The sequence below is a fragment of the Sus scrofa genome, unplaced genomic scaffold (assembly GCF_000003025.6).
Source record: "Sus scrofa isolate TJ Tabasco breed Duroc unplaced genomic scaffold, Sscrofa11.1 Contig1914, whole genome shotgun sequence".
NCBI lineage: Eukaryota > Metazoa > Chordata > Mammalia > Artiodactyla > Suidae > Sus > Sus scrofa.
In genome coordinates, this window is record NW_018084979.1 from 972,834 (window position 1) to 997,140 (window position 24,307).

At 46.0% G+C, this 24,307-nt stretch overlaps 1 protein-coding gene and 1 pseudogene across 8 annotated transcripts in view; one reads left to right on the forward strand and one right to left on the reverse strand.

Annotated features, from left to right (window-relative positions):
• The window catches only part of LOC100516814, a 30,643-nt pseudogene extending 25,447 nt beyond the window's left edge, over window positions 1–5,196 (reverse strand).
• A 362-nt stretch (window positions 5,197–5,558) lies between these two features.
• The window catches only part of WDR20 (WD repeat domain 20), a 66,948-nt gene continuing 48,199 nt past the window's right edge, over window positions 5,559–24,307 (forward strand). For 2 of the 8 annotated variants that reach the window (XR_002341100.1, XR_002341101.1), the window contains exon 1: window positions 5,575–5,884. Coding sequence is in view for 6 of the 8 variants with exons in the window: in XM_021081577.1 (XP_020937236.1) it covers window positions 5,636–5,884 (249 nt within the window). In the remaining 2 variants the exon portion in view is untranslated. Of the gene's footprint in view, window positions 5,885–24,307 lie in introns of all 8 variants that reach the window. The other 6 variants (XM_021081578.1, XM_021081580.1, XM_021081577.1 and 3 more) reach the window with 5 other exon arrangements.

Sequence of the window (24,307 nt, forward strand, 5' to 3'; positions counted from 1 at the left end):
GGCCGCACCCAAGGCATGTGGAGGTTCCTAGGCTAGGAGTCTAATTGGAGCTGTAGCCTCCAGCCTATGCCAGAGCCACAGCAACGCCAGATCTGAGCTGTGTCTGTGACCTACACCACAGCTCACGGCAATGCCGGTTCCTTAACCCACTGAGTGAGGCCAGGGATCAAACCCGAAACCTCATAGCTCCTAGTCGGATTCGTTAACCACTGCGCCACAATGGGAGCTCCTTCCTCTTTTTTTTTTAAATGGCTACACCTGTGGCATATGTAAGTTCCCAGGCCAGGGACTGAATCTGAGCCACAGCTGCCATCTACACCACAGCTGTGGCAATGCCGGATCCTTTTTAACCCACTGTGCTGGGCCAGGAACAAACCCATGCCTCCTCAGTGATCCAGCCGAAAAACTTAACTATCCTTTTTAGCATCTTAATGAATTAATCTCTGAATCAGAAAAACAGTAAGTTTGGCCTAAAGTGAATACATCATATGAATTATGTGGCAAACGGTATTTTATTTTTTTTAGGACCCCACCCAAGGCATGTGGAAGTTCCCAGGCTAGGGGTCAAACGGCAGCTGCAGCTCCCGGCCTGCACCATAGCAATGCCAGATCTGAGCCTCATCTGTGACCTATGCCGCAGCTCACGGCAACGCTGGATCCCTAACCCACTGAGCACGGCCAGGGATCAAGCCTGCTTCCTCATGGATGCTAGTTGGGTTCACCAACCACTGAGCCACGACGGGAACTCTCGGTATGCTCTTTTTCATCAACAACTCCTCCTCCTCTTCGCCCCACCTCCCGACCGTCCCGCTATTTCCACTCACTCCCTAGGTGGACTGCCAAATGCCTGTCAGGCCAGATTCTCTCCAGGCCTGAGTACTCAACTGCCTCCTGGGCACTTCCTGTAAATGCCTAATAGACACCTCACACCCAACATGCTCCAAATTGAACTGGTCTTCCCTTCACACCCCGCTCTTCTCCAGCCTTGTTATTTTATTTTTTTATTTTTTTTTATTTTCCCACTGTACAGCAAGGGGATCAGGTTATCCTTACATGTATACATTGCAATTACAGTTTTTCCCCCCAGCCTTTTTAAAGTTTAAAGTTCATGGCACTTTCCCTCCTACGGCTGCTCATGCTTACTTTGGGGTCATTCTCTCTCTCTCTTTTTTTTTTTTTGGCTGCACCTGAAGCATGTGGACATTCCTGGGATAGGGATTGAACCCACACCACAGCAGTGACTTAAGCCACTGCAGTGACAACGAGGGATCCTCAACCCACTGAGCCTCGCGAGAATGCCACCAGTTCGCTCTTGACTCCTCCATTTCTCCCACAAGTCACCTCTGGTCTGCTGCGAAAGCCTCCTGGCTTATACAACTAGGACTCAAACCTTCTTAATCTCAACTGCTACCACCCGCTGTCCACTCCTCCATCACTCTCGGCCTGGATTACTACCATCAGCCGTGGAAGCAACTTTCAAACCAGCAAGCACATGGAGTTTTTTCTTTTTTTTCAGCGGCACCCATGGCACACAGAAGTTCCCAGGCTAGAGATGGAACCCAAGCCCTAGGAGCGACCTGGGCCACTGCAGTCGGAGCAGCGGACCCTGGACACACTGGGCCACACGGGAACTCCAAACACGTGGATTTTTAAGCCCTGCCATGGCTTCCCCGCTCACCTGCTCCCGCCACTCGGGCAACGTGTTAGTCCCTGAACATGCTAGGCACACACCTGCCTTGAGGGCTCTGCCAGTGATGGGTCCTCTGCCCAATGAGCTCTTGCATCAGACCTTCCGGCGGCTCCACTCCTTCACTTCTTTCAAGCATTTGCTGAGATGTCGCCTCTCAAGGAGACTTAACTTGACCACCATATTTTAAATGGCAAGTCACTAGGTACCCTCCCAATCCCCCTTATCTTGCTCTTTGTCTTTTTCCTAGCCCAATCCCGGTATGATGTGCTTATTCACGTTGCTTGCTTATCTTCAGTCTTCCCCTTAACAAGGCTATAAACTCCATGAGTGAGGGATGTTTGGTTACTGTGGTATCCCAAAGGCTACAGCAGAGTGGCCCCTGATGGCACTCAAATATGCATTTCAGGAGACAAAGAATTTTAAAAGATCTTGGAGTGGGCAAATGATCTTGTGCAAAAGGCAGCACATACACGCTAAAAGATAACATCAATACAAGGTAATTCGTATGTGCTAATACATACCAAAGGAAGATAACATTTCAGGATAGTACACGTGACAAATGAAACCTCAGAGAAGTGCCCCAGAATTTAGGGAGGTAATTTTTAAATTTGGGGGTAAGGTGGTCACACTTCTGTGAAAATCTGATGAAACCCATAGACTCTGATGATATAATGAACATGTACACAAAACTCTGAATATAATTACAAGAGGTTCAAATATTCTGATGCCAGCCATGAATCCTGAATTGAGAGTCTTTGGTTTCAAGGATGATTTTATCATCCAGGACTTGGGAAAGGCTTGGTGAAGATGGAACTCACACTAGCTTTTTTTTTTTTTTTTCCTTCTCTTTTCTCTTCTTTTTATGGCCACACCTCCAGCATATGGAAATTCCCAGGCTAGGTGTCAAATCAGAGCTGGAGCTCCTGGCGTATGCTGCAGCTTGCGGCAATGCTGGATCCTTAACCCACTAAGCAAGGCCAGGAATTGAACCTGAATCCTCATGGATACCAGTGGGGTTTCTAACCTGCTGAGCCACACAGGAACTCTTCCAACTAGTTCTTAAAGAACCAGCGGTGGGGGAGTTCCCATTGTGGCACAGTGGTTAACGAATTTGACTAGGAATCATGAAGTTGCAGGTTCGATCCCCGGCCTTAGCTCAGTGGGTTAACGATCCGGCGTTGCCGTGAGCTGTGGTGTAGGTTGCAGACGCAGCTTGGATCCCGGGTTGCTGTGCCTCTGGCATAGGCTGGTGGCTATAGCTCTGATTCGACCCCTAGCCTGGGAACCTCCATATGCCGCGAGAGTGGCTCTAGAAAACACAAAAAGACAAAAAAAAAAAAAAAAAAAAGGAACCAGCAGTAGGAATTCTTCCCTGGTGGCCTAGCAGTAAAGGATTCAGAGTTGTCACTGCTGTGGCTTGGGTTCACTGTCTGGCCCTGGGAAAGTCTACTGATGAGCGCGTGGCCAAAGCAGGAAAAAAAAAAAAAAAGTATGAGCTGTGAAGAGGCAAGGAGAGGAAGGTCTCTTCAATCAAGAGAAAGAGCTAACGGTGATGGCAGAACAGTTTGGCATGGAGGATTACGGAATACCTAAGAATGGGCTAGGAAGTGCTTGGATATTTAAAGTTATTGAGAGTTTTGGGGCAAAAGAATATAATGTCTAAAGCACTATTTTAAGGAGATTAATTTGGCACTTGCTTGTAGGAGGAAAGTTGAGAGGAAAAAGTGAAATTAAGGAAATATTTATGAAGCCATTATACCATTCAACTTTGAAGATATGGAAGGGAATTGATAAGCTTCAAAGACTGATGAATTTGAGGCACAAATCCATTTAGAAATGCCTGGTTTGAAACTAAATATCAGAAATGAACTTTAGGTCATGGCCAGCTGTATATATCTGGGTAGTGAATACTGAATCCTTGAGTATGTGTTGGGGAGGAAAGACAACAAGAGAAAAATGTGTTAAGAATAGAGATTATCCAAAGGCTTTGGATGGGACAAGGAGAGCAGCTTATTATTGTGTTCACAAGAAAATGTTAAATTTATATAGAATAAGCCACAGGAGTTCTCTTATGGTCAGCCAGTTAAGGACACTGCTGTGGCTCTGGCTTTAACTATGGATTGGGTTTGATCTCTGGCCTGGGAACTTTGACATACTGTGGGCATGGCCAAAAAACCCTATCAAAACCAAAAAACAAAACCTGAGTAGAAGCCTAAGCTATACAGGTATTATGGTTAATTGAAGGCTGATGTAATTTTTATGTTTTCATTTTTGCTTGCTGAGTTTTTTTTTCTTCCTTCAAAAAGTATTATTGCACGTTTCCCCCCTTGATAACTAGGGAACACAGCTGAATTGTTTTTAGGTGTTTCCGAATGTGACTATCCCTCAAGGAAGGTAATACACACTTTCAATGTAAAACAACACAGTTATAAGAAATGCGGATAAATCTATGGTGACCTCAGAATACATTCCGGCATTTTATAAGACTGCTGATACCTGTTTGACTTTTAGCAGAAGCCAGACAACATGAAAACAACTGTAACAAAACATCTGAGGCATTTTAGGTCTCATTAAGGGGAGGTGACTCTAGTGTTCTGACAACATGGACAGAGGACACAGGGCGTTGGTGTCAAATGCATTATTACATCACTGGTACAGTTGCCACTGGCACCTGCTTGCTTTGCAAGACAGGATGTTTATGATTTAGACGCCTCTTACCTGCGAACTTACCCCCCTCCACTTCTTCTGTGATCCTCCAGGTGTGATGTGAACACAAAGGGATGGATCACTCTTCGTGTAACAAATGCTGGCTCCCCCACCCACACCCCCACATTCTATCATTAATGTTTCTGTCACTTTAGGAACTTTCTCATTCCAGGGCAACATGCCAAGAAGCCTGGGCACAAAAGGGTGATTGTTTAATCTGCAACACGTGTGCCTGTCCTTACATGTCTAGACCGAGTACAGAACAGCCACACAACTACGCCTGGCAAACAATTTCGCAGATTCCGCTTAAGCCTTAAAAAAAAAATCAACAGCCTCCAATTTTTCTAAGAGCTCCTGATAAACTATTGAGTAAGAGAAGTTGAATTCTGCTTAATTTAGATCCTAGTTCCCAAAGCCATTTCCCTCCTCCTTTCTCTAAACACCTGGTGGAGACAAACTTAAAACAGACGTGCCATCACTACCTGCTTTCCTTAAATTAGCCAAGGCTCACCCCAGAGAGGTATTCAGATATTTGACTTGCTAACAACACAGGTGCTGGGCAGGTACACTCCCTTCCCCGCCGCCTCGCCTGAAAAAACGAATGATGAAGCGGAAAACAGGGTCTTCGGTACCTTCTCGGAAACGAACTCAGGATGCACAGGTGCAGAGGGGCTTCCTGACCCAGGCGTCCGGACGGTCCAGCCGGGGGGCCGAGGGGAGGCCCCAGAAGAAGGGGGCTCTCCCGCACCCTCGCGTGGGTAGAACACGGGGGCTTCCGAGCTCTGTTCACGGTACCCCATGTGCCGACCCCGACTTGGGCGGCGGCCGAGGCGGCGCTCTCCTCCGCCCCTGGGGGTCCCAGGACTGCAAGTCAGGACCGGGGCAGCTGAGCAGCCCACGCGAGCTCACGTCAGCGCCTCCCGCAGGCCAGCTCGGGGGCGGCGGGGGCGGTGGAACGGCCGGCCCGCCCCCAGACCCCCAACCGCAGCCCCGCCCCGAGGCCGCGCCCGGGGGCGGAGCCTGCGCACGCCCAGCCGCGTGGAGCGCGCCAGGTGAGCACGCCTGCGCAGTCGGGCCGTAAACAAGCCCGTCCCCTTCTCCTCGCCGGCCTCCGCGGGGCCGGCTCGCAGGTGGGAGGGGCCAGGAGAAAGGGGCGGGGGGAGCGCGGGAGCCCGAGACGGCGCCTGCGCGGTGGGCGTGATCCGGGCACTTAGGGCAGGATGAACGCTGCTTTCCAAGATGGCGACGGAGGGAGGAGGGAAGGAGATGAACGAGATTAAGACCCAATTCACCACCCGGGAAGGTCTGTACAAGCTGCTGCCGCACTCGGAGTACAGCCGGCCCAACCGGGTGCCCTTCAGCTCGCAGGGATCCAACCCTGTCCGCGTCTCCTTCGTAAACCTCAACGACCAGTCTGGCAACGGCGACCGCCTCTGCTTCAATGTGGGCCGGGAGCTCTACTTCTATATCTACAAGGGGGTCCGCAAGGTACCGACCCGGGCGTCACCGGGGCTCGCCAGCGGCGTGGGCCGAGGCCGGGAGCAGGGCGGTGACAGCGGGGCCAGGGTGACCGGGGGGGTGGCCGTCGCTCTTACTTTTGAGTGGGCCGGTAACTCCACTGGAGTGCGCCTGAGGAAGGGGCTTCGGGAGTGAGGAGGGCGGCGGCGGGGTGTCGGACGGGTGGGGGCGGTGGAAAGGGACCGCGGGGCGCGGGGTTCCGGCCGGGAGGCCTCAGAAGGCGCCGGCTGCCTCCCCTCCGGCAGGGTCTGTCCGTCTCTGACACGGCCAGGGAGCGGGCCTGCGGGTCCCCGGAAGAGGTGGGGTGGCCGTCTAGTCTGTTGAGACCGCCTCGCCTCCTGGGAGGGCTGAGAGTCTCGCTCCGGGTTAGGGAACCGGGGCGCGGGGCGGCCTGGGAAGACCTGTAAGGCGGAACCGGGGCTGGGAAGCGGAGCACTTGAGATAGGTCAGAAAGGACCTGCTCGGCACGAAGGGCTACTCCACCTGCTGCCGCACTGACACTTCCTGGGAGCCCCTCCTTCTGATGGTAACACTGTGTCCAGAAACATCCGTGGGAAGACAGCTGTCACTGCTTCCGCGGAGGGAACCTTCTCCTGAGAGGGTGTCACAGGGTCGTGTCCCTTAGAGCATGGGACAGGCTGAGTGCTAGAGTTAGGTGGCAACGACGTTTGCGGTGAACTACGCTGGTTCGCAGGGGTTCTGTGCGAGCGTGCCCAGATCAGTCTTGTCCAACAAGTCAGGCTGTGTCCCAAACAGGGAGGGCTCTGCCTTAAAAGCTGCTTTACTAGAACCATTCTTCTTGGCGGGCGTTTTAACAGTAATTCTGTCAAGCATGTAATCATCCTTTAAACATGTCTCTTCAAAAGGGGCAACTTATTAGAGCTTTTCTTTCCCTGGCTACATAACTTCGTTCTCATTGACAGCTGCTTCCTTTTGAGATGTGCGGTCTTTGAGTTGACTCTTAGAAGAGTGAGGAAATTAGTGTACCTCCCAGCACCTGGGCGTGGGAAACAGTGATAATCGATTGACTGATACATGTTCGATTAGTGTGAGAGTAAATTGTGTATATTGAAGGGTGAACTTGTTGGGGATTTAGTTTTTGCTGGATTCCAAGAGCTAGGGCTGTGACCGTGGTATCTAGATGTATGTAACACGTTGTCTCATTTGTTCTGGGTGAATCTTTTTGGTAGTGTTTATGGTAAGTGTACGGCTGCGTTTGAGGTATCTTGTTGTTGCAGATTACTGAAAGTAAATTGCGGCTTTATTTTTTCTCCTTCGGAATTGGAGAAGTGAAGTAGTTAGTAGTCAAGGAGCTGAAGTTTTAGTCCTACTCTCAACTCTGTCACTGACTTGTTGGGTGACCTTGGACGAGTTATTTAACCTCTATCTGCAGCTCTTTCAAAAGTGAATATTGCAGTACACACCTTGTGATTTATGGTGTAATGATTGTGATGAACTTTAAAGCCCCGCAACACTCAGTGGTTGTAAAGTATGGTTAAAATAAGCATGAAAAGCAACTGTCAAACAGGAGCTCCTGTCTTGACATTGCTACGAGAACTGAAAAGATCAGCTTTTTCTCTGGAAATAAGTTTAAAATTTTAAGTTACTAAAATTGAATTACATAAAATTTAAAAGTACATAAAACCTAAATATGTGAACAATTAATTAGTGGTAGCAGTTACCTTTTTAAATAAAAGTTTTCTTGGAGTTCCTGTCGTGGCACAGTGGTAAACGAATCTGACTAGGAACCATGAGGTGGCGGGTTCGATCCCTGGCCTCGCTCAGTGGGTTAAGGATCCGGCGTTGCTATGAGCTGTGGTGTGGGTCGCAGACACGGCTCGGATCCCGAGTTGCTGTGGCTGTGGCTACAGCTCTGATTCAGCCACTAGCGTGGGAACCTCCCTATGCCGAGGGTGCGGCCCTATAAAGAGAAAAACTGTTTTTTCATTTTCCATGAATGCGTTTGCGTTTATTTTTTGTTATTTCTGACTGTATGTGATTGTTTTTGTGATTCTATTTTCTGATTTTTTTTTTTTTTTTTGGGTCTTTTTGCCTTTTCTAGGGCTGCTCCCGCCGCATATGGAGGTTCCCAGGCGAGGGGTCGAATCAGAGCTATAGCTGCCGGCCTACACCACAGCCACAGCAATGTGGGATCCGAGCCACATCTGCAACCTACACCACAGCTCACGGCAACACCAGATCCTTAACCCACTGAGCAAGGCCAGGGATCGAACCCACAACCTTGTGGTTCCTAGTTGGATTCGTTAACCACTGTGCCACGATGGGAACAACTATTTTCTGATTTTAAAATAGAGCAGATAATTTTCATTAGTCAAAACCCCAAATTTGGGAATCCTGCTGTGCAGCAGAAACAAATCCGACCGGTATCCATGAGGTTGTGAGTTCGATCCCTGGCCTTGCTGTCAGCTGTGGTGTAGGTTGCAGATGCAGCTGAGATCTGGTGTTGCTGAGGCTGTGGCGCAGGCCAGCAGCTATAGCTTTGATTCAACCCCTACCCTGGGAACTTCATATGCCATGGGTGTGGCCCTTAAAAAGCAGTCCCCTCCCTAGTCCCCCCCATTTTACTTTTTGTGGTTAGGAGTTACAAATCTGTTTTTGACACTTGGTCATTGTGTCTCTTTTAAAAAATTTTTTCTTCAGGGCATGTAAAGTTTTACAGCAATTAATTGGATCGTTCAGAATATTCAGAAACTTTAATTTGGATGAATACATTCAACTCAAATCTGCATGTGAAGTGAGTGGAAACTAGGTTTTTAAATTTTTTTTATTGCAGTATAGTTGATTTATAGTATGATTAGTTTCAAGTATACAGCCTAGTGATTTAGTATTTTTAGATGATCTTGATGAAAAGTGTGAGGTAATGGGTATAATTCCCTGTGCTATACAATATATCCTTGTTGCTTATCTATTTTATATGTAGTAGTTTGTATCGCTTAATCCCATACCCCTAATTTGCACTCCCCTCTTGGTAACCACTGGTTTGTTTTCTGTATCTGTGGGTCTGTTTCTGTTTTGCTTATACATTCATTTGTATTATTTTTTATTCCTCAAGTGATATCATATAGTATTTGTCTTTCTCTGTCTGACTTATTTTACTAAGCTTAATATTCCCTAGGTCCATCCACACTGCTGTAAATGGAAACTGGGTCTTTCAAAAAACTTCAGTCATGAACTATGTGCTGTCATTCCTGAAAGCAGGTGTGCAGGCATGGGGGAGTGGAGTGGACGAGGAGGTAGGCTAAGGTCCACGCTAAGGAGAGTAATCTTGACCCCTGTGAGACACAGGTCAGTCTTTAGAGCTAGAGGCACCTTAGGGGTCATGGAGCCTCAGCCCCTCAGAGAAGGCCAAGGTGTACAATCCTGTGATACAGTTTTTTCTTCACGTAGAGAATTCATGGTAAAGAAACGCAACTGAATCTAAAGAACTGTCTTCTTCTTCTTCTTCTTTTTTTTTTTAATGGCTGCACCCACGGCATATGGAAGTTTCTGGGCCAGGGATTGAATCTGAACCTACGCCGCAGCTGTAGCAATGCTGGATCCTTTAATCCCCTGAGTTAGGCTAGGAATTGAATCTGTGCCTCTGCAGCAACCTGGGCGGCTGCAGTCAGATTCTTAACCCACTGTACCACAGTGGGAACTCCTAAAGAATTGTCTTGGTGAAGGGAGACTGATCCAGCTTTTTTTTTTTTTTTTGTCTTTTGTCTTTTTTTTTTGTTGTTGTTGTTGTTGCTATTTCTTGGGCCGCTCCCGCGGCATATGGAGGTTCCCAGGCTGGGGGTCAAATCGGAGCTGTAGCCACCGGCCTATGCCAGAGCCACAGCAACGCGGGATCCGAGCCGCGTCTGCAACCTACACCACAGCTCACGGCAACGCCGGATCGTTAACCCACTGAGCAAGGGCAGGGACCGAACCCGCAACCTCATGGTTCCTAGTCGGATTCGTTAACCACTGCGCCACGACGGGAACTCTTGCCCTGTGCAATTTCATTGAATCTTGGCAGCAATCTTTTGAGGTAGATGAAAGCATCTTCTTTTGTAACCAAAGTTTAGAGTAGGGTTTCTTCTTCTTTTTTCTTGAGAGTAGGTTTTCTTGGGTGATGACATCTAGTTTGGTGAATTTATTTATTTATTTTTTATTTATTTATTTTTTTGTCTTTTTGTCATTTTCTTGGGCCGCTCCCACGGCATATGGAGGTTCCCACGCTAGGGGTCTAATCGGAGCTGTAGCCACCGGCCTACACCAGAGCCACAGCAACGTGGGATCCGAGCCACGTCTGCAACGTACACCACAGCTCACAGCAACGCCAGATCGTTAACCCACTGAGCAAGGGCAGGGACCGAACCTGCAACCTCATGGTTCCTAGTCAGATTCGTTAACCACTGCGCCATGATGGGAACTCCTGGTGAATTTATTTTGCTTAACTAAAAATAATAGGAACATTGGCTTAATACTGAGGGTAGGCCAGTTGTTTCAATGGAGATTTGAGTGACTACTCTTGATAATACACTGGGCGCGGTTATATGGGGTGGTCCAGAGATGAGCAAGACCCTGTCACCTGACCCCCTTGCTGTACAGTGGGAAAAAAAAAAAAAAAGACCCTGTCCCTCCCCCCAGAGAACTTTCACCTGCTAATTTTCAGATCTCTTTCTAGCTTGCTTTGCTTTCCTCTTTTTTTTTTTTTGTCTTTTTGCCATTTTCTTGGGCCACTTCCCACGGCATATGGAGGTTCCCAGGCTAGGGGTCTAAACAGAGCTATAGCCACTAGCCTATGCCAGAGCCACAGCAACGCAGGATCCGAGCCGCGTCTGCAACCTACACCACAGCTCACGGCACCACTGGATCCTTAACCCACTGAGCAAGGCCAGGGATCGAACGTGCAACCTCATGGTTCCTAGTTGGATTCGTTAACCACTGAGCCACGATGGGACCTCCAGCTTTCCTCTTTTTAAAGGAGAGGTTGTTTTAGCATAAGATGCCGAAGGTACTGGGTTTACTGTACTAACCTTTCATTTTATGGAGATCTATTTTTGCATGAATGTGAATGGCCACCACTCAGATCTCAGCTTAAACGTCAGTTCCTCACCATACCCTTCTTTGAGTTCCCAGGCTAGATCAGTTTTCACTCTTACATGTTTTTATAGCATCCTGTACGCTGCCTTTCTAGCTCTTTCAATTTGTAATTCTCAATTCTTCTTCTATGAACAAAGGTGCTTTGGAATAGAACATGTTCTCTGCCTTCTGACTTCTCCGTGCCCACCCAGCGCAGCAGCCAGCAGATAGTAGGCCCTGCTATTCATTTGTTGACTGAATGACTGGATAATGTGTCCATGTCCGTGTATGTCCTACTTTTTTGGGGGTGGGGTGCGACCCAGGGCAGATGGAGCTCCCTGGCTAGGGGTCAAATCCGAGCCACAGCCTCAAACTAAGCTGCAGCTGTGGCAACCCTGGATCCTTAATGCACTGTGTCGGGCCGTGGGTTGAATCCCCATCCCAGCACTCCCAAGATGCTGCTGATCCCCTTGCATCCCAGGGGAGCTCTCATGTCTTACTTTTAAAGTAAGGGAGCGCCTATGTTTCTTACTTGTGGTGCAGTGGGTTAAGGATCAGCATTGTCATTGCAACAGCCCAGGTCACTATTGTGGTACGAGTTCCGTCTCTGGCCCGGGAACTTCTACATGCTGCCTGTGCGCCCCCCCCAAAAGAAACCTTTGGTAGATGAAAAATCTGTTCAATTTTGAGCCCAAAAGTAACTGCTCACGTCTTTTAAAAGACACTTTAAATAATTGTTAGTTGGTAACAAATTTTTCTTCTTGTAACTGGGAAATTAAGTAGCAGGAGACAGTGAGGTGTTGGAAAGTAGCCAAATGATGCAGATTACTTTTGATCTACTTTTTTTTTAAATCATCTTCTGTGTTATTCTATTTTATTTTGGTTGCAGTGCGAAGTGACTTGATGTGGGATCTCAGTTCTCAGGCCAGGGATTGAACCAGGGCTGTAGCAGTGAAAGTGCAGAGCTCTAACCCTATTAGGCCGCCAGGGAACTCCCTTGATCTACTTTTATAAGCTGTATTACTTGCCACAACTTTTAAAGTTATTTTTATTGAAGCATAGTTGATTTACAATGTTGTGTTAGTTTCAGATGTATGGCAAAGTGATTCAGTTATGCATACATATACATATTCTTTTCTGTATTTTTTCCGTTGTGGTTTATCGCAGGATATTAGTTTGTTTGTTTGTTTGTTTTTTTGGCCATGCCCATGGCATGTGGAAATTCTGGGGCCAGGGATCGAACTTTTGCCACAGCAGTGACCAAAGCCACTGCAGTGACCACGGGGGGGAACCTAACCTGACGCAGTACAGGAGAACTCCTTACTGCAGGGTGTTGAGTATGTTCCCTGTACTATGAAGTAGGACCCTGTTGTTTATTTGTTTTGCATATGGTAGGTTGTATCTGCTAATCCCAAACTCTTCATTTAGTCCTCTCTCACCGCCTCTCCCCTTTTTTGGGGCAGTGTGTGTGTGTGTTTGCTTTTTGCTTTTTACAGCCGTGCCAGCAGCATGTGGACGTCCCCAGCCTCATCTGTGACCTACACCACAGCTCACAGGTTTGTAACCTGCTGAGCCACAGCGGGAACTCCCCACCCTCCCCCTTTTTAAAATTGAATCAAGCAGCCTTTAAAAACTATACCCAGAATTACTTAACGTGAAGTCAAAGATCTTTACTTTTCTCCCCTCATCTTAAGATCCTGTCTAGGGGCATTTTAAAAAATTTATTTTTAATTTAAAGTATAGTTGATTTACAGTGTTCTGTCAATTTCTGCTGTACAGCAGTGATCCAGTCATACATGTACATTCTTTTTTATACTGCCTTCCTGTCCAGGGATAGTATTGAAGCAATTCCTACAATAAATGAGAAGTAGAATTAGATGGCGTCCAAGACCTTTTAAACTCTTAAGGTTGTATGATTCTGTGTTCAATAATGGTTTTTTTTTTTCCTCTCTCTCTCTTTTTTTTTTTTTTTTTTTTTTTGTCTTTTGTCTTTTGAGGGCCACACCCGTGGCATATGGAGGTCCCCAGGCTAGGGGTCGAATCGGAGCTATAGCTGCCAGTCTACGCCATAGCCACAGCAACACCAGATCTGAGCTGAGTCTGCGACCTACACCACAGCTCATGGACACACCGGATCCTTAACCCACTGAGCAAAGCCAGGGATTGAACCCACAACCTCATGGTTCCTAGTTGGATTTGTTTCCGCTGTGCCATGACGGGAACTCCTTTGCCTTTTTTTTTTTAGGGCCCAACTTGTGGCATATGAAGGTTCCCAGGGTAAGGGTCAAAACAGCTGCAGCTGCTGGCCTGTACCACATCCACAGCAACCCTGGATCTGAGCCCTGTCTGTGACCTGTGCTACAGCTCACAGCAATGCTGGATCCTTAACCAACTGAGTGGGGCCAGGGATTGAACCTGAGTCCTCTTGGATGCTAGTTGGGTTCATTACTGCTGAGCCGTGATGGGAACTCCCTGTGCTCAATAAATTTCTTTTTTTTTTTTTTTTTGTCTTTTTAGGACCGTACCCTCGGCAAATGGAGGTTCCCAGGCTAGGGGGTCAAATTGGAGCTGTAGCCACTTGCCTACCCCACAGCCACAGCAACACCAGATCCCAGCCAAGTCTGTGACCTGTACCACGGCTCACGGCAATGCCGGATCCTTAACCCACTGAGCGAGGCCAGGACTGAACCTGCGTCCTCATGGATACGATTCAGATTTGTTTGTGCTGAGCCACGATGAGAACTCCAATAATTTTTTAATGAAAATAGATTCATCCTTATATTAGGGAGATGTCTTGATGTCTTGGATTCTTTGCCTGTTTCTTGAATGGGAATTGGGAAGAGTGGGTGTTTGTGAAAGAAAGTTGAACATATAGTGACTCTAGGTCTGTATGTTATAAAATCTTGGTATTCACCATGCTGAGATGAAACTGGGACCAGAAGGTCAGTTAATAATAACAGCTAAAATATTTTTAGAGCTGGAGTTATCCAGGAGGGTAATGGGGTGACTTGGGAGAGAATGAACATTCTGTGTAGGAAATGGTCCGTCTCTTTGTCCAAGACTGCAGGACCACCTGTTGCCGACTGAGGAATTCATGCTTTGTGTGGGAGGATGAAGTAGATGCCGTTTTAAGGCTTTTTCCGCAGGCTAGTTTTAGACACTGGATTGCTCCAGAGAAGGTCGCGTTCACACCCTTCTCCCCATTTGTTATTTTCACACCACTCTGCTCCCCATTTGTAATTTAGAAGTTTAGAAGTCTAGAATTTTTTATATGTATTTTTTTTTCATGGCTGCACCAGAGACATAGAGAAGTTCCTGGGCCAGGGGTCACATCAGAGCCTCACCTGAGTCCTATGCTACAGCCGCAGCCACACCGAATCTCAGCCACATCTGCGACCTGTGCTGCAGCTTGTGGCAATGCTGGATCCTTAACCTGCTGAGTGAGACCAGGGATCGAACCCAGATCTTCATGGATACTGTGTCGGATTCTTAACCCACTGAGCCACAATGGGAACTTCTATACCAAATTTACTTTCAGAAATTTTGTGCTTAATTTAGTAGGGCCCATGTGGAATTGGGTAGAAATCTGTGTTTTGTTTTTTTCCCTACGAAGGGCCACTTAATGACTTCTGAAGTATTGATACAAAGATTTAGTTAGTTGATGATAGGACCTTGTATACTCAGGGGAAGGCATGTTAATTTATCTCTTAAAGCAGGCTTGAGAAACTTTCGTGTGATGCCCTGGTTCTCCTGCCCTCAAAGAGGAGGATGGTGATGAGACTTGGAAAGTCTCCGTGAATGGCTATGATCCATGTTAAGAAGCTCCCAGAATGTGTCAGTGAGATCCACGAGCCAGTCATGAATGCCGTTCTATCAGCAAATACTTATGGGCACACCTACCAGATACGAGGTACTAGATATGTTTTATGCTGAGTATAGACAAAATCGCTGTCCCCAAGAAAGTTGTCACCTGTATTTATTATCACTGAGTCAGTCATCTAGTGACTTTAGTGTTTATTGTGCTCTGGTAGGAAGCGTGAGCAAGAATCAAAACATAGTTAGTGGATTTTGCCACTGACTAGTTTGGCTATGTGCCTAAAGAGCCTTATTTTGAAAATAAATGTGAAGATATTTGTAGTCTGTTATTTGGTGTCTTAGGAAGCAATTTTATTTATATTTCAGGTAGGTTAGTTTGTGCCAAGATATGAAATGCCCTGTTTGGTTATTTCAGAGTAGACATTAAAAATAGAAATTAATTGGTAGACATTTTCAGTTTTAATTTTCAGGACATTTAGAATTGTCTGAGAATGTAAATGACAAGCCAAGTTATCTTCTGAACATTTGGCATCTCTTTTTCATAATCGAGTACAAGGTATATCTCGCTTGAAAAAAATCCTCATTCCTCAAGTGTTTATTGCGGAACTGGCAAATACAAGGCGCTGCTATCTATCATGGCTGATGTGAGGGTAAATTAAGACACTTCCTGTCCATGAGGAGCTTGTGTTTTTGTCTTGGTAGATGTGACAGAAAGTAGAAGGCCTGTGCCCGCCCTGCCGGAAGCAGCACCGGCCTGGGTGGAATGAAGGAGTAGAGGTGAGGTGAGGGGACTCCGCCTCACAGGGGTGGGTCTGTGTCGGGTTTCAGACAGAGGATTTGTCCCGCCCTGTTGTGGAAGGATCACATTTTTATAATTTTCAAAACGTGTAGCTTTGTCTTTCTAATTTCAGAAATGCTTTAGCTTCCATTTCTGACTGAACCTTAGTTGGCAGTTGCTCCTTGCCTTTTAGCATTTTTCTCAACTTCACAGCTTCTCTGCCAATTGGTAATTTGTAAACTGAGTAGTGTTTTGCATTGTCAATTCTATTTTCTAATGTGGAATTTTAGAAAGTAGGGTATATTGTACTAAAAACATGCCGTATCAGTCTGCTCCACTGTGTCATTATTATTTTTTTTATTTTTATTTTTGGCCACCCATGAAGCATGTGGAAGGCATATGGAAGTTCCCAGCCCAGGAATTGAATCCACTCCACTGCAGTGACCTAAGCTGCTGCAGTGACAACACTGGGTCCTTAACCCACTATGCCACAAGGGAACTCCATGTGCTACATTTTGTTTGTTTTGTAGCAGGAGGAAAATGTACTTGAAACTATAGATTTTTATGAGAAAGAAGCAAGAACCATTCATGAGGAGTTTTTAAGATTTTTATATTTAAAGTAAGAATACCACGCTGTTTTAACATATTTTCAAGTAACCACGTTGTAGGGGGTCCCTGCGACCTGATGCTGTTTTTTCCTTTACTTGGTTCACAACCATCTCACTGTTGGGCTTTGTTTTTTTGGCTTTTTGTTTTCTGCTGCAGCAGACCTGGTAGAGGTGCTCGTTCTCTGCTTGCTTTGATCTTCGTCCGTGTCTCTGTCTTGTCTTAATGTTTCATTTGTAAATATTTGAGTGGTTTTGTGTGAAAAGCAGTATGCTGGGACTATGGGAAATTGAAGAAGTATGAGACATGACCCTGGGACTTAAGAGGATTATCCTTTTATCGAGGAGACAAGATACCAACATACTCATTTATTCTATCAAAATATTCTTGATGGGGAGTTTCCGTCGTGGCGCAGTGGTTAACGAATCTGACTAGGAACCATGAGGTTGTGGGTTTGATCCCTGCCCTTGCTCAGTGGGTTAACAATCCGGTGTTGCCGTGAGCTGTGGTGTAGGTTGCAGACGCGGCTCGGATCCCGCGTTGCTGTGGCTCTGGCGTAGGCCGGGGGCTACAGCTCCGATTGGACCCCTAGCCTGGGAACCTCCATATGCCGCGGGAGCGGCCCAAGAAATAGCAACAACAACAACAACAACAAAATATTCTTGATGGGAGTTCCCGTCGTGGTTCACGAATCCGACTAGGAACCATGAGGTTGCGGGTTCGACCCCTGGCCTTGTTCTGTGGGTTAAGGATCTGGCGTTGCCATGAGCTGTGGTGTAGGTCGAAGACACAGCTCAGATCCTGCGTTGCTGTGGCTCTGGCGTAGGCCGGCTTCTACAGCTCCAATTCGACCCCTAGCCTGGGAACCTCCATATGCTGTGAGTGCTGCCCTAGAAAAGGCAAAAACAAAACAAAATATTGTTGAGAGAGAACCTCTGCCATCGAGGAGATCGTAATCCAGTAGAATAAGGAATGGCCTGTTCATTCACCTAACATTTTTTGGACCTGCAGGCCCAAGTAAGACATAGTCCCTGGCCTTAAGTAACTACAGTCTAATGGTAAGACGGATGAGTGAATAGTGGTGCAGTGTACAGATGGTGCCTGCCGTTTTAGACAGTATTAACTTACAGGACTTGTTAATCTGAATAGAATTTAGGAGGAATGTCAACCTAGGTTGGGAAAAATATTTTACATCTATTTTTACAACTTCTAACTGAATCTTAACATGTTCTTCAATTATGAATATAGGCAGCAAATCATGGTAGTAACAGACCTGTGATTTTATCACCAGTGAAAATCACAGATGTTTGCATTTCATGTCATGGTTGTTGCGGATTTATCAAATATCATTTACACTCATCATTACTTCCAAATTGCAGTAGTTAATCTGCTGTGGATCTGCTACTAGAGCCTCTTATTCTAGGTGAAGTAAACTTAAAAATTCTAAAATAGGGAGTTCCTGTCGTGGTGCAGCGGAAAGGAATCTGACTAGGAACGATGAGGTTGCGGGTTAGATCCCTGGACTTGCTCAGTGGGTTAAGGATCCAGCGTTGCCATGAGCTGTGGTGTAGGTCGCAGACGCGGCTCGGATCCCGAGTTGCTGTGGTGTAAGCTGGTGGCTACAGCTCCAATTTGACCCCTAGCCTGGGAACTTCCATATGCCATGGGTGCGGCCCTGAAAGGACAGAAGACAAAAATAAATAAATAAATAAAAATAAAAATCTAAATTTATTTAATGTAGTATATAACTGTATTTTAATATAATTGATCTCCTTTGTAATCTTTTATAATCTTTTAAGAGACATTATTGTGGGAGTTCCCCAGCGGCTAGCAGGTTAATGCTAGCGGGTTATCGCCTAGGCAGTATCCAGGAGGATGCGGGTTTGACCCCTTGTGTCAGTTTCACTTATGCTGGATGAATAGATTCTAGAGACCTGCTTAGAGCATAGTGCCTGTAGTTAACAGTACGATATGGTATACATCAAAATTTGTTACGATGGTAGATCTCATGTATTCATCACAAAATAAATAAGTAAAGGAGCCCGAGGAAACGTTGGGAGGGTTAGACATGTCTGTTCCCTTGGTTGTGGTGATGGTATCGTGGGGGTTTGCATATGGCCAAGTTCATCAGATTGTACACATTTAACACGTGAAGTTCTTTGTGTATCAGTTATATCTTTGTAAAGCTGTCAAAAATAAATTTTTGTGTTGTAATTATGTAAGAACCATTTACGTGGTTCTAACAAAAGAACTATAAAACAAGGTTATATTCAGAGACATCTAGCTTCCATTTCTGTCTGACCCCTCGCTCAGTCCCTTTCCTCTCTCTGTAATCATTTTATTTGTTCCTGACTCATCCTTCTGTTGTTATAAGAATAAGGTGACGTTTGAGCAGAGATTTGAAGGAACTGAGGGAGCATACTGTGTGTGGTGTTTTGCTGCTTTTTTTCTGCTTAATGATGTGTATTGGAGATCTGTCCATAGGAGTAAATAGAGAGCTTCTTCAATCTTTCTCATAATTGCATTAAATTCCATGCTGTGGATGTTCCATCATTTTTTTTTTTTTTTTAAATTTTATGGCCGCACCTGTGGCATATGGAAATTCCTAGGCCAGGGATTGAATCTGAGCCCCTGTGCTGGGTGGGGGATCAAACCCACATCTCCACAGCAACCTGAGCCGCTGCAGTTGTATTCTTAATCCACTGTGCCAAATAAACCTTCCCACAGAAAAGAAACTCATGGACTTGGAGAACAGACTTGTGGTTGCTGAGGGGGAGGGAGTGGGATGGACTGGGAATCTGGGGTTAATAGATGCAAACTATTGCCTTTGGAGTGGATGAGCCATGAGATCCAGCTGTATAGCACTGGGAACTATTATCTAGTCACTTATGGAGCAGGATGGAGGATAATGTGAGAAAATAATGTATATATGCATGTGTGACGGGGTCACTTTGCTGTACAGCAGAAAATTGACAGAACACTATAAACCAACTATAATGGAAAAAATAAAAATCATTTAAATCCAAAAAAATAAAATAATCTACTGTGCCATTGTGGGAAGTCCACCATAATTTATTTAACCAGACTCTCGACTGTTAGTATTTTTAAAATGACAAATGATGTTGCAGTGAATAACTTTGCATGTATGTTATTGTGCATAGAGCCAGGTATATCTATAGTATGTATTTCCAGAGGCGGTGCTGCTGGGTCAGAGGGTCAGCGCGTCGACGTTTGTGGTAGATAGCATCAAACTGCCCTCTGTAGGGCGGGGTTGTGTTAATTTGTGCTCCCGCACCAGAGCGCCTGCTGCACCACAGCCTCGCCAACAGTGTGTTGTCAGACTTTTGCATTAGATCTGATAGGTGAGAAGTTAGTGTAATTTTGTTTTCTCTTTGTAACAAGTGAGGTTGAGCATCTTTGTATATATTAAGAGTGAAACATTTCTTTTCCTATAAACTGTCAGTTTTGTATCCGTTGCCCATTTTTCTGTTGGGTTTTTGGATGTCTTTATTGTCTATTTTTTTGGCCATGCCAAATTTCACACATGCAAAAGTTCGCAGGCCAAGGATTGAACCTATGCCATAGTGGTGACCCAAGCCGCAGCAGTGACAGTTCTGGTTCCTTCACTTGCTGAGCCACAGGGAACTCCTTGGTTTTCTAAAAAAGGTGATCTTTATACATAAGAGAGATTTGCACTTTGACTGTGATAATGAATTAACATAATTCTTTTCTTTCCAGTTTGTTATTTGTCTTGTAATTTTGCTCAGGGGTGTTTGTGTATGTATGTTTGTGCTTGTTCATTTTTGTTTTTGCCATAAAGGATTTTCATATTTTTATAGTTGATAAATTTGTAAATTTTCTTTTATAATTTTTTATAATTTTGAGCCACAGGTGTTAACCAGTTGCTATTCTTCAAGCTTTAAATAAGAGGGAAAATATTTATATTTTAACATTTGAGAATTGGGTTTAACAAAGACTTTCTGGAAGCAAGAGATGAACATTAGAATGCACTGTACAAGGAGCTGACGAAGGGTGGTTTTTAGAATTTAGCATACCTTGAATATATAATGTTAGGAATGTTTTGGTTTGCAAGTAACAGGAAACCTAACTCAGACAAGTTTAAACTTTAAACAGCATGATACTGATATTGAAAATTGCAGGAGTTCACATTGTGGTGCAGCAGAAATTAATCTGACTAGGAACCGTGAGTATGCTGATTCGATCCGTGGCCTTTCCCAGTGGGTTAAGTACGGATCTAGCATTGCCGTGAGCTGTGGTGTAGGTCGCAGACGTGGTTCGGATCTGGCATCGCTGTGGCTGTGGTATAGGCCGGCAGCTGTAGCTCCAGTTCAACCCCTAGCCTGGAAACCTCCATGTGCCACGAGTGCGGCCCTAAAAAGACAAAAGACAAAAAAAAAAGACGAAAAAAAGAAAATTCCGGAAGTAAGACAGGCTTCAGATGTGGATTGATTGGGGCATCACGTCCGTCTGGCTGAGATTCTCCGGGTTTTGCTTTCTACTGTGTATCAACCCGGCTTAGGTGGCAGAGTGGGAGTAGGGGCTCTAGGCTTCACGTTTCTGTACCACATGGAGCAGCATGAGAGCCAGTATCCAGGATGAGAATGAGTGGTTCTTGTAGTTCTCTGAAGAACAGGGAATGCTACTTGACAGAAGATCCAGCAAACCTCCTTCGACTTACTGCCCTAAGTTGGATTACCAGCTCATTCTAGTAGCCAAGGAAATATGCAGTGGTTGACTAGAGTCTTGACTAATCCAAACTTTTAGCAAGGGGATTGGGTTATCCGATAGCCGGATTCCTCTGGAACCTGTTCTGGACTGCAGTGTGAATAGATTCAGGAGAATTCATCTATAGATAGATACTGGGTGGGCAACCACAAGATGCAAACGACGCTGCAGGTCGTAACACTGGGTTAGGTACTGGGGACCCGACGCAGTGGACACAGCTCTTGCCTCAAGAGAAGCGCTGACAGTGAGATGAAGCAGTAAAGCAAGGCATGCAACACGCTGCAGTTGCACTTTGAGCCCAGAGTGGGCTGTGTTGTACTCCTCCTGCGTGTTGAGAAACCTCTTTCCCTTGCTTTTGCTGTTTGGCTGCTGTAAACGTCCCGCGACCTCTTCACAGCGGTGGGATTTTTTGACTCTGAATCTGAATCTCGAGGGCAGAAACAGATTGGATTCATCTGTATCATCAAAGCGCCTGTACATAGTAGGCACATTGTGTTCGATTTTGAATGAAGCACTGGTTGAAATTACAGTCTCCTAAAGACTTACTTGAGTAAATTCAGTAATCTCTCAAAATCCCTGTCACAAGACAAATCTGGTTAGTGTTCGTCACCAAAGCTCACAGAGGTAGGCCTGCCAGCCCCCGTTGCATTGGTTGAGAGACTTAGAAATTAGTCACAGCCTGGAATCTTGTGCTGTTGAGAGTTCTTCTGGGCTAACCCAGGAGGCAGCTGTGTCTGGTGTCTCGATTGCCTGGAGCCAGCTGTGTTTGAAAGTGACATCTTCCTTATCCTGGTGTCTCGGAAAAAAGTACTCATGCTCTCCCTTCCAACTCCTTCTTACTTTCTATTTAATTCTAGGAATTGCACGACTCCTTATATTAACCCCCCCACCTGGATTTTGGAATAGGTGTACATGTAGCCAGCAATCTCTGCTAATTAAAAAGTGGTGGGTGTTATGCTCAGGGCTTTCCTTGGTGTGGCCGCCATTTGCAGTTCCCTGGGAGCTCAGAGAGTGGGGTGCAAGTTGGCCTGGAAAGTCTTGGCGGCCGTGACTGCTGTGCTGCAGGGTGAGCCCTGGACTAGGTGGAGGCCCCTTTGCCCCTCCTCCTGAGAGGAGCCTGGTACCTGCTGCACAGCCTTCCTTTCCAGCCATGCTCCCGGGTGGTGTCCTGTCCACTGCATGACCCATTGAGCACCTTAGCTCCTCAGTTTCTTGGCTTCCGTGTCCACCCCTGATGACTTTACAGAGTCCGCCTCTGGCACTCTCTCCCATAGTGACACTCTGGGTCTTGTCGTCAGCTGAAACGGCTTCAGCTCCAGAATTACTGATTCAGATAGAAACGGTTGTCCTTCCGCTCCAGTGTGACCTTGGCGCCAGGAGACACGTTACTCAGCGTCATGCTGCCAATTGCATTAGATATGTGCAGCCCACAACTCCTTGACTTCTCAGCAGGTTTGACACAGTTGACCATCTTCTCTTTATTGAAACCCCCTCGTGATGACACTTGAACCTCGGTCTTTCTGCTTTTCTGGCCTCATCTTTCTGACCACTTTCTATTTCACTTTTGTCCAGCTCGAGCTTCACCCCTCCTTCATATTTTAATTTTTTCTTCAACAGACAAGAGTTTGTCAATTAAAATTTTGTTTTGCAGAATCAGCTGTTTTTGTTTTTTGTTTTGTACTTTGTGTTATCTTTAGTTATCTTTACTTCTTTTATTCTCTTTAGATTGAGTCTGTTGTATTTCTTTTTTTTCTTTTTTTCTTTTTTTTTTTTTTGTCTTTTTGCTCTTTCTTTGGGCCACTCCCACGGCATATGGAGGTTCCCAGGCTAGGGGTCGAATTGGAGCTGTAGCCGCCAGCCTACGCCAGAGCCACAGCAACGCGGGATCCGAGCCGCGTCTGCAACCTACACCACAGCTCATGGCAACGCCGGATCGTTAACCCACTGAGCAAGGGCAGGGACCGAACCCGCAACCTCATGGTTCCTAGTTGGGTTCGTTAACCACTGCGCCACGATGGGAACTCCTGTTGTATTTCTTTTTCAAGAAGAATGTAAGAGTGAGCCATAGTAAAGTGAAAGCAAGTTTATTTAGAGAGACACGCATTTCTTAGGCAGAGTGCAGTCCGTTTCAGAAGGCGAGAGCAGCCTACTCTGTTCTTTTTCTAGCTTTCTGAATTGGAAACATGGGTTTTCAGCCTTTTTTGCCCTTTAATGATGTGCTCAGGGCTGTAGGAGTCCCTCTTAAGTACTGCTGTAACAGTCCTCCACGTGCGGTAACATCATTGTCATTAAGATCTAGATACTTTGTTATTTCCACTTAAATTTCCTCTTTAACCCGGAATTTTTTTTTTCTTCCTGGCCACACCTGTGGCATGTGGACGTTCCCAGGCCAGGGATCAAACCTGAGCTGCTCTAGTGACGATGCTGGATCCTTGACCTGCCGCAAGAGAACTCCTAACCCTGAATTTCTAAACAGGCGTATTTTATTTTATTTTATTTTATTTTACTTTGTCTTTTTGTTGTTGTTGCTATTTCTTGGGCCATTCCCACGGCATATGGAGGTTCTCAGGCTAGGGGTTGAATCGGAGCTGTAGCCGCCAGCCTACGCTAGAGCCACAGCAACGCGGGATCCGAGCCACGTCTGCAACCCACACCACAGCTCATGGCAACGCCGGATCATTAACCCACTGAGCAAGGGCAGGGATTGAACCCGCAACCTCATGGTTCCTAGTCGGATTCGTTAACCACTGCGCGCGACGGGAACTCCAAAACAGGCGTATTTTAGTTCTGTTCATGGTGTTTAGTTTTGTTACTCATTGACTTATTCATACGGTATAGACATAGAATGTTTTCTTTATCAATTATTTGGAATGTGATGATTTTTTTTTTTTCTTTGTGATCTAGTTAAAATGTTCCATGTTTTTTGTTTGGTTGGTTGGTTTTTGTTTTTCAGGGCCGCACTTGTAGCATATGGAAGCTCCCAGGTGAAGGGTCAAATTGAAGCTACAGCTTCGATACACAAGCTACAGCAGTGCAGGATCTGAGCCAAGTCTCCGACTTACACCACAGCTCACAGCAACACTGGATATCTGAGCGAGGCCAGGGATTGAATCCACGTCCTCATGGATAGTAGTCGGATTTGTTTCTGCTGAGCTACAATGGGAACTTCTGTTCCGTGTATTTTTTTTTTTTTTTTAATCTTTTCGTCTTTCTAGGGCCCCACCTCGCGGCACATGGAGGTTCCCAGGCTAGGGGTCAAATCTTGCTGCTGGCCTGCACCACAGCCACAGCAATGCGGGATCCGAGCCGTGTCTGCAACCTACACCACAGCTCATGGCAACGCCGGATCCTTAACCCGCTGATCGAGACCAGGGATC